The sequence below is a fragment of the Lolium rigidum genome, chromosome 4 (genome assembly GCF_022539505.1).
Source record: "Lolium rigidum isolate FL_2022 chromosome 4, APGP_CSIRO_Lrig_0.1, whole genome shotgun sequence".
NCBI classification, from domain to species: Eukaryota; Viridiplantae; Streptophyta; class Magnoliopsida; order Poales; family Poaceae; genus Lolium; species Lolium rigidum.
The window spans coordinates 233,564,509-233,574,919 of NC_061511.1; the positions used below are offsets into that span (position 1 = coordinate 233,564,509).

The 10,411-nt window shown below is 42.2% G+C and overlaps 1 protein-coding gene across 1 annotated transcript; it reads left to right on the forward strand.

Annotated features, from left to right (window-relative positions):
- The first annotated feature begins 54 nt into the window (after positions 1 to 54).
- LOC124648425 (putative leucine-rich repeat receptor-like protein kinase At2g19210) lies at positions 55 to 4,238 on the forward strand. The gene is made up of 12 exons (XM_047188195.1): positions 55 to 142; positions 232 to 790; positions 873 to 1,369; positions 1,478 to 1,616; positions 1,776 to 1,847; positions 1,945 to 2,016; positions 2,107 to 2,187; positions 2,259 to 2,694; positions 2,778 to 2,904; positions 3,041 to 3,109; positions 3,196 to 3,388; positions 3,749 to 4,238. Exons 1-12 carry the CDS (start codon positions 55 to 57, stop codon positions 4,236 to 4,238), a joined length of 2,823 nt encoding a protein of 940 aa, XP_047044151.1.
- Positions 4,239 to 10,411: the final 6,173 nt, after the last annotated feature.

Here is a 10,411-nt window from a genome sequence, read left to right on the forward strand (position 1 = left end):
TAGGTGCTGGGATATAGTACATGCGCGATGGTAGGACCATGGCCGAGATCAGGAATGGCGGCGCCGGGGCTGCCGTTGCTTCTTCTTCTCGTCTTCGCCGGCGTTGTCCTGCTTCCAGTCCATGGCCAGGCCGATAACTTAGGTGGGCACATCATACACATGCTTTGATTTTCAAATCTATTTCGGCTGAAGATGCTTATTGTCTATATGTGGCTGCGTCCCAATATGCAGGTTTCATAAGCATCGACTGCGGCCTACCGGTGAGCGCCTCCGGCTACGTGGACAACGCCACCAAGCTGAGCTTCGTCTCGGACGACGGCTTCATCGACGCCGGCACCAACTCCAACATGTCGGCCGAGTACATCACGCCGTCAATGGCCAGGAGCTGGCACACCGTGCGCAGCTTCGCCGGCGCCAGCGCGCGGAACTGCTACACCCTCCGAACTCTCGTGTCCGGGCTCAAGTATCTCATCCGCGCCACGTTCATGTACGGAAACTATGACGGCCTCAACAGGGTGCCCGTCTTCGATCTACACGTCGGCGTCAACTACTGGACCACCGTGAACATCTCCGACGCCGACACACCGGTCATGGTGGAGGTTATCACTCTCATCGCCGGCGACCGGCCGGCGCAGGTGTGCCTCGTCAACACCGGATCCGGCACGCCATTCATCTCCGGCCTGGGCCTGAGGCCGCTCAAGGACTCGCTCTACCCGATGGCCAATGCGACGCAGGGCCTCGTCCTCCTCTCCAGGTCCAACCTCGGCACAGGTGACAGTAAAGTCATCAGGTGAAAACAAGGCATCAACCTGTCTCCGTCACCACCAATCTTGTTGTGCAAATCCGTTATAAACGTGCGTACGTCCGTGCAGGTTCCCCGACGACCCACACGACCGCTTCTGGTTCCCGGAGAGCAAGCCGACGGAGTGGTCGGAGATCGCGACGCCGTTGAAGGTGCAGCACTACGACAATGACAACTTCGACGTGCCATCGGTAGTGATGCAGACGGCCGTCACGCCCATGAACGCCTCTAAGCCTATCGAGTACAGTTGGGACGCCGAGCCAAGTCCTAAGAACCCGGCGCCCGGGTACACGTGCATCCTCCATTTCTCCGAGCTGCAGCTGCTCCCACCCGGAGCCGCGCGGCAGTTCTACATCAATATCAACGGCATCCTCGCGCTCGACAACGGCTTCACGCCAGACTACCTCTACTCCGACCCCGTCCACAGCACCCGCGCCTTCCACGGCTTCCAGCAGTACACCGTCTCGCTCAACGCGACGCCCAACTCGACGCTCCCGCCCGTCCTCAACGCCATAGAGATCTTCTCCGTCCTTCCCACCACCGGCGTACCCACCGCCGCCCAGGACGGTAAGAAATCGATAATTTGATGCACATGTATGTGCTGGATGAAGCGAATTGTATATCTCAGCTGACAGAATTTTGTGCTCCTGCTGCTGCTGCTGTAAAATGCAACAGTTTCTGCCATCACGGCGATCAGAGGCAAGTACCAGGTGAAGAAGAACTGGATGGGAGACCCGTGTGTGCCTAAAAGTTTCGCATGGAACGGATTGGGTTGCAGCTATGCTGTTTCCAGCCCACCGAGTGTCACAGGCTTGTGAGTAGTAAAATTCTGAATGTTTTTTCCTTTTTTTAAAACGAGGGCAAAAGGCTTGGCCTATTCGATTAATTAAGAGAGAATTTTTACAATATTGCAAATAGTACTACTACCTGGAATGATCTCAGATGCTGATGTATATGTGTCTATATGTTGTAGGAATCTATCTTCCAGTGGTCTAACTGGCAACATGTCAGCTTCTTTCGCCAGCCTCAAAGGTCTACAATACTTGTAAGAAGGAGATACTCAATGTTCATTTTTACAATACTCAATGTTCATTTCTACAAGCTATAAATTGTTCTTTATGCGCCACTTTTCTAATTTGCAGGGATTTGTCGCACAATAATCTGACGGGTTCAATCCCTGGCATCCTTTCGCAATTGTCTTCACTCACATTTTTGTAAGGAAATTCATTGTGCTTAATTTTTCAGTACATTCCCTTGTAATGAACTATTGATTTGATATATGAATTTTTTTTGTTTCCTTAAAGAGATTTGACGGCCAATCAGCTTAGTGGATCCATTCCTTCTGGACTTCTGAAAAAAATGCAAGATGGCTCTCTAACACTTAGGTTTGTACCACACCATAAATTTTTCAAATTACGGTTCTATACTCTTAATTATCCTGTTTTTCTTTCGCTAGATTTGGTAACAATCCAGACCTCTGCAGCAATGGTGAATCCTGTCAGCCTCCTAATAAGAAGAAAACCTCAAAGGTTGCCATCTATGTTGTTGTTCCGATAGTGGCAGTTTTGGTTTTTGTGCTTTTGTTAGTACTACTCATTTGCATACTGAAGAAAAAGAAAGGAAGAGCACCAAGAAACAGCGTTAGGCCGCAAAACGAGACAAGCATCGCACTGTCGCGCACTCGGGGAAGCAATGGACACAGCTCGGTGTGCCTCGACAATCGCCGGTTCACGTATACTGAGCTGGAGGCCTTTACAGATGATTTCCGCCGAGAGATCGGCCGAGGAGGGTTTGGGAAAGTCTACGATGGCTTCTTGGAGGATGGAACACAAGTGGCTGTCAAACTGCGGTCTGAATCTTCAGATCAAGGTGTACAAGAATTCCTTGCAGAGGTGAGATCTCCTCAACTGTAGCTGATGCAGAGAAAGTTCTAGCTTCAGTTTTCTGATGAATTGATCTTGTTGGGTTAGTGCAGGCTCAGACCTTGGCTAAGATCCATCATAAGAATCTCGTGTCCTTGATTGGATACTGCAAGGACAGGGAGTACATGGCCCTTGTGTACGAGTACATGTCTGAAGGTGCCCTACATGAACATCTTAGAGGTATGCAAATTACTCAGATAATTAAACTTACAATCTTTAAGGTCATGCATATATAATCTAGATATAAAACTGAAAAGTATCTGACAAACGAAACTACCAGAGCATGCTAGTAATCTGACAATCTTTTACATTGCAGGGAAAGAGAATAGTATGAGATGTTTAACATGGGGGCAAAGACTTCATATCGCCCTGGAATCCGCACAAGGTGAACTTTTGATTCTTGATTTTATTCTCGTCAATACATTTATCAGTGCAAATCCTGAAGGTGATCTGATCGTACTTCGACTTTAGGACTTGAGTATCTTCACAAAGGGTGCAACCCACCCCTCATCCACAGGGATGTGAAGACGTCAAATATCCTGCTAAATGCAAACCTGGAGGCCAAGATAGCCGATTTTGGCTTACTCAAAGCTTTTGATAGCGGCGGTGATACTCATGTTTCCACAGCTAGGGTAGTTGGCACACGTGGTTACCTTGCGCCCGAGTAAGCCTTTCAAAAATTTGATGATCATTATGCTCTATCAAACATATTGCCAATTATTAACATCTGAAGTGATTTACCATCCCATACAAATACTTATATGCATGTATAGAATTCATTTGATACCTTTTTATCCTTGGAGGAACAAATTCAACCCTTGCATGTCCCCTAATTTTTCAAACTAACATAGAAAGTTAGTAACTTGATTAAGAGAAAATTTGATTCTGCATGAATCCAACTATCCAATTCTTCTTTGTGAAATGTCTAAAAATTCCCATGAATCAAAAATGTTCTAAAGAACTCAGGTTGCACAACTGTTTTTGTTTAAACTCAGATTCTCATATCCATACCAAACATTTCTAGGTACCTAGCAACATATCAGTTGACCAGCAAAAGTGACGTGTTCAGCTTCGGCGTAGTGCTACTGGAGATAGTCACAGGGCAATCACATCTCTTAAATGACCCGGAGCAGACCAGCATAATCCAATGGGTGCAACAACGTCTCACCCGTGGAAACATCGAGAGTGTGGTGGACGCCCGCATGAGTGGCAACTATGATGTCAACGGTGTTTGGAAAGTCGCCGACACGGCACTTAAATGTACTGCTCAGTTGCCTGAGCATCGACCCAACATGACTGACGTTGTGGTACAGCTGCAAGAGTGCATTGACCTCGAGGCCGCCCGATGTGACGCGAATGGCCGGTTTTACTCGGCAGGGAGCGGCGGCAACCCAAACAGATATAGTGGATATAACACTGATATTTCCAGTGAAGTGAGTCAGAGCAGTATTGCATTTGAGATGGAGCGTTTGGGTAGAATGCCAACAATGTCTAATGGTCCAGATGTGAGGTGAGGAAGAGGTCTTGGAAAATCGATTTGCTTCCGCCACTGGTCTACTGGTTTCTTTGATTTGTTGTCTCTTCACGGAATTCAACATAGTTTTTGATGTTCTTATTAGAAGAAATGCAAATGTACAAAGTGCAACAAATGTTCAGACATTTAACAGGTACTGTTGAATTTTCTCAATGTTTGGAGCAACACTGATATAGAAATTCTAGGAATAAGACCTATATTTATCTTCTGCTTCCCCAACAATTTTGTGCAAATGTAAGGCTCGTGATGTAGATCGTCAGCTCAAACATATGGAGGGCGCATATTGATTCTAAGTGGTGCCTTTTTCGGTCTGTGCTGCATGGTGAGATCTCCAATGGGGACATGCTCGTCATCTTGGGGTTTTTTTTTTAAATGGAGATTAAAACTTCGGCTTCTGCATCATGATGACGCACACAGTCTTTTATTGAATAGTTACGAGTACAAAGTTTTAGAACATCTCAAGCACCGCCCAAGATTGATACAATAATCAACCAGCGAAAAAAACAAAGCAAAAAAAAGACTGCGCATCAATGCAGTCGCCTAGTGTGTCGCCAACCAGCCTGACATAAGATATCCTGAGCGACCATCTGGAGTTGTGTGCAGCCAGTAGCCATAGCATCCTGCTGCCCCTCTGGTGACAGCAGAGCCCACAGCTGAACCCAATGTGCCACCATATGGATAACCTGTAAAAAGTGAAAAGATTCTTTTTTGTTAAAAATAGTATCATTTCTCGCCCTCCATATAGACTAACATAAGGCAGGCACCCCAATACGGATGAATGCCTTAGATTGTCTATCAACTCCATTTAATCAATTATCAATATTCGTAATATTGGTTGGAGGTGGAAGATCAAATGTGAAATTGACCGTACGCCAAAGTCGTTTAGCTAAAGGACAAGTTATGAAGAGGTGTTCAATAGTCTCCTGCTCTCCGCAAAAAACACATTTCGTACACTCATTCTATCGATGTTTAGCTAAATTATCTTTAGTAAGCAAAACTTTATTACTCAGAAACCACATAAATATTTTCATCTTAAGTGGGACTTTAACTTTTCATAGGTATTTTCTCAAGAAAGGTGTGTGGTCATTCATAAGATCTTCATACATAGATTTGACTGTAAACAAGCCATTAGTTGCCAAACTCCAAACAAATCGATCATTTTTCTCATTTAGATTAACCGTCATAAGTTTTTGGCATAACTGTAATCACAAAGTCTATTTGTTACCCACCAATAGCATTCTGCAACTGATATTCAGAGGTGTTTGAGCTAACACATGGGCTACCGTTACATTCTTGTGATGCACAATATTATATAAAGATGGATATTACTGGGCTAGTGGTACTTTTCCTAACCAAGTATCTTCCCAAAAATGAGTTTTTGCTCCATTGCCAACTTTGAAAAAACCTCTACTAAAGAAATCATCCTTAACCCCCATCGATCCCGTCCAAAAAGGAGAGTCAGTAGGCTTAGCTGTGACCTCGGATAAGGTTCTTTGTCTTAGATATTTATTATGTAGCAGTTCTTGCCACACCCCGTCCTCATTAAGAAGTTTATAAAGCCACTTGCTCAATAGACATCTATTTTTGAGTTCGAGAACCTCAATCCCTAACCCCCCTTGATCTTTGGGTCGGCAGACAATATTCCATTTTGTAAGTCTATATTTTCTCTTTTTTTTATCGGACTGTCGAAAAAATCTCGACCTATAGAAGTTCAATCTTTTCCTTACCCCACAGGTATCTCTAGAAAGGACAACATAAACATAGGTAAGCTTGTTAAAACTGAATTGATAAGAACAAGTCTATCACCATAGGACAGTAATTTGGCTTTCCAGCATCCCAATTTTCTTTCAAATCGGGTCTCCACTGGATTCCAATCAGAATTCTTGAGTTTTCTGTAATGAATAGGAATACCTAAGTACCGAAAAGGTAAGGAGTCAGCATCGCATCCAAAATTTGCTTGTACTGATCAACATCAACCTTTGCCTTACCAAAACAAAAAATCTCACTTTTGTTAAAATTTATTTTAAGTCTGAGAGCTCTTCAAACAGACATAGAATTAATTTCATATTAACCGCTTTCAAGAGGTCATGCTCCAAAAAAAAAAGGATTGTATCATGAGCATATTGTAATATAGAGATGCCACCCTCAACAAGATGAGAAATAAGCCCCCCAACTTGACCATCACCCTTCGCTCGTTCAATTGTGATGGCTAGCATATCAACTACAACATTAAAGAGCATTGGAGACAACGGATCTCCTTGCCGCAAACCTTTTTTTGTCTGAAAATAATGACCAATGTCATCATTTACCTTTACACCTACACTCCCCCTTGAACAAATTGTTGAACCATTGTACACCATTCTGGAGCAAATCTCTTCATTCTTAAAGTCTGTTGTAAAAATGGCCATTTTACTTTATCGTACGCTTTTTCAAAATCAATCTTGAATAAAACCCCATCCATTTTCTTACTATGTAACTCATGAATAGTTTCACGTAGAACGACCACCCCTTCTAATAACTCTTGGGGAAATCCCCGTTATACGATTTGTACCCGCTTTAGTAAAAAAATTGAAACACACATTTAATAAACAAAAAAAAAATCATCGGACTGCCAAATTGGTTGTACTTCCTCCTTCCTAAAATGAGATGCATGTAAGTTTTGGTTAAAGTCAGTAATTTTAAATTTTGACCAACCATATAAAATATATATCAACATCTATAATGTCAAATGGATATGATATAAAAATATATTTCATGATGGTTCTAACTATATTGATTTAAGGTTATAAATGTCAACACTTATTTATAGTCCATCAAACTTTAAAAAAAATACCAAAAACTATTGACATCCTATTTTGGAAAGAACGAGTATTTTAAGAAAGGACCACACGATGATTTATTTTAAGGGTTTTATCTAAAAAAGATGGCATTTAATAATTTTGGGCTCATGCATGCATGAGATTGGACCAAAATATTTTCTACATATAATCACGTGCAAGAGTTGTATCTTAGATAAGATTAACAATAATCTCTTTTATTATTAACTATGTTGCCACATCAATATTTTACCTATTATACCTTCCTAAGACACTACCATCGGGGGAGATATTATAGAACCTTCGCCACACTTTGCTGACGAGTCTATCGTCAAGCAAGTACCCTGGAACATCTTCCATCTTGGATGGATGGACACCAGGATCTTATGAACAATTATTATAGGAATCTAATATGGAGCAGACATTCTGCAGAGAGAACACATCCAGGAGTTGCCACAAGGAAATGGTCCAGACCAACAAATATCATCCACCATGGATAAAAAAATCTAATGACTCACAACTTATTCACTCCATGTGCTAAAATCTGAACATTTGCTCTCTATAATTTTACTTCATTTGTACGATGTTGAATGTCTGGAAGGAGAGGAGTCTTCACATGCTAGCGACTAAATTATTTTGAAGTCGACATCCTTCTGTAGAAGGACATCCACACTTTGAACTACTCCAAGGGAGGTGCAGCCGCACATAACCTTATAATAGAACAACTCCTTAGGTATCCCACCAATTTTGATCCAAACAGAGCTCCATTTTGAAATGGAGACTGACAACCCTGCCCCTTCCATGGTGAATTCCTCGAAGCTTAGCACCCTTTATAGAACTTACATTTATGGGAATTTAATAGTAAATTTCTTATTGTCAATTCCTTTACTTTCCATACCCAATTAACGTGAAATGATCTTCCCAATCCAGCCTCTAGCTTTACCAATATAGGCATACCTTTATTGACATGTAGCATGGCCATACTATGTGATGAGGGATTGCTATTGGCCTTCTTGATGCTTTGAGCATAAAATAATCCCAAACCGTTAGCAGTAAACCGCACCAGTTGGATTATTGGTTTAGGCTGCTACGGAAAAAAATGCATGCACCCTTCTTTTTTTTTGAAAAAAAGGCAAAAGATTTGTCTTAATTCATTGATAAAGAAGAGCAAAGATCAAGCAAGGTTTCATCTTTACAGCCCGTAGGTAACAACCCCTAGGGGATAACAACCAAATGTACACTAATCTCCTGGCAGAAGATGACGTACCCAAGAATTTAGCCCCCGCAAAGGACCAAGATCTAGCTTCAAACTTGATGCGGCATGAGTAGTTTTTTTCCATATTCTCCTTGCATCCCTAGTGGTATGCTCTGTGCTTGTACATTTCTGATAGTAGACCTTCTTTCCGGATTGACCAATAGATTTAGCAGCAGTAGCCATACCTGCACAGCATGAGATGTAATCACAAGGGTACCCGACGGAGTAGCTGTGGTTGAAGTTCATGGAGTTGTTGGTGTTGTGCCATTAGCACCACTACCCCTAGAGGCAGCTCTTGTGAACATATTTTATGGTTATACAAATGACAAGGTCAGTTGTGAGCGGACCAGGATCGTGGGCTAGGACGTGACTCTGGTTTGTGTTGCCTAGCTAGAGTTTCTTGAGACGCTCTATATAAATTCTTGTCTGGCTTCCACCAAAAAGATATCTTACACACGAGTTAGAGTTTTGCCATATCTCTTTGCTCAAGCTGTTACTGTAGCATACTCCATCCCGCCTGCCGGCGTGTACCGGTGAATGGGAGAGCTTGTCTCCAGAACCACCCACCTTTGTGATCTTGCACGGGAGTTGGAGAATTTGGTTTTTAAGAAGCATTCTACATGACTGCTCAAGGTCTTCATCATGGGTCATTTATCGGACAAGTTGGACAGTGCTGCATACCATCATCTCCATCACCATTTGTGTTGACTCGTCTTCGACAACTTTCTTGTCAACAATGTTACCGATGCATCTACAACAACTACACCTACACCCGATTGGTACGTGCAGCGTGATCCAATCCTTGTTATAGTCATGGATGTTGCATTGTATGCAATATTGTTCTTGATGTTGATTAGCACATTTAGTATCTACAAGTTTCACATGATAGTAGTAGTTATCACCATGTTAAATCTTCTGAAAATAATCTTGGTTATATTGCTTGATTATCCAACATAAGTATAGTTTTTCCCAATCGTTGCCCATCTAATATGGGAAACAGGACAAACCTACGTTTCAATTGAACCCTTTACAACAACGACCAGCTTCGGGTGACTGGTTGCTATCTCCTTTGTTGATGAGGGTTTAGACCCATGTTCGTAGTGTCGCTCTGTACTGGTGTTAGCTACATGCTTGCGACATGTCTCATATATATCTACATGCCACTAATAACTGACATAGTAGTGGAGTTGAGGGAGCTTAGGTACGCCACTAGTTATTTTTTTAGGACAAAAAATATGGCAACAACGTATTTTACTATCGTGGCAAATGTTTTTTCCGATGTCGTGGAAACGATTGCATCCTTCCCAACTCCATGGCGGCTCATCTCTTGCCCTACGAACTTTGAGTAATCTTCTTTTGCCTCCCCTCTAGTCTCAAACCATCTATAGCAATTGTTGTTGTAACTGTTCACTTGTTCATGGTACGTCCGTCATGTGATGTAGAGTCATGGAACCCTCCCTGAATACACCACATACCTTCATCTAGAAAGACAGAAGAACAAAATTTCAACAAATGCATCATACTAAAGCGCAAGATACGCAACATAAGAAAGTTCACAAGAACAGTGCATCATATGCAAAAGTTTACAAAATCGTACGGAACATAAGCATGCATGATTCATATAGAAAAGCATCACAAATTCATCATACCAACTAGGGAGTGATCCTACGATCACTTTAACTACTATGGTGTCATCCTACCACCACATTAAAAGACTGTATAATCCACATCATCAACATTACATGAGGACGGAGTTAGATTGGGCGCCGCTACCCGAAGAAGAGGCCACGCCGGGGTCTTTTCCGGACATCTTCAAACTAAATATTAAATTCTTAGATAATATTTAATTTTCTAAAAATCTCTAAAAAATGGATAAAAACAACATAAAATTTTGAGGTCTTAGCACGATGTTCCAGTGTGTCTCCTACAAAAAGTTGTACTATGACATACTTTCCCTGACTTCGATGATAGAAGGACAAGGACAGCGGCGCTCCTTTAGCTCGTGCTAGTGTCTATAAACGTTTCTAGGTGGTAGAATGACTTATTCATTATTACTTAAAAATATGTAGATTTTTTTTAAAA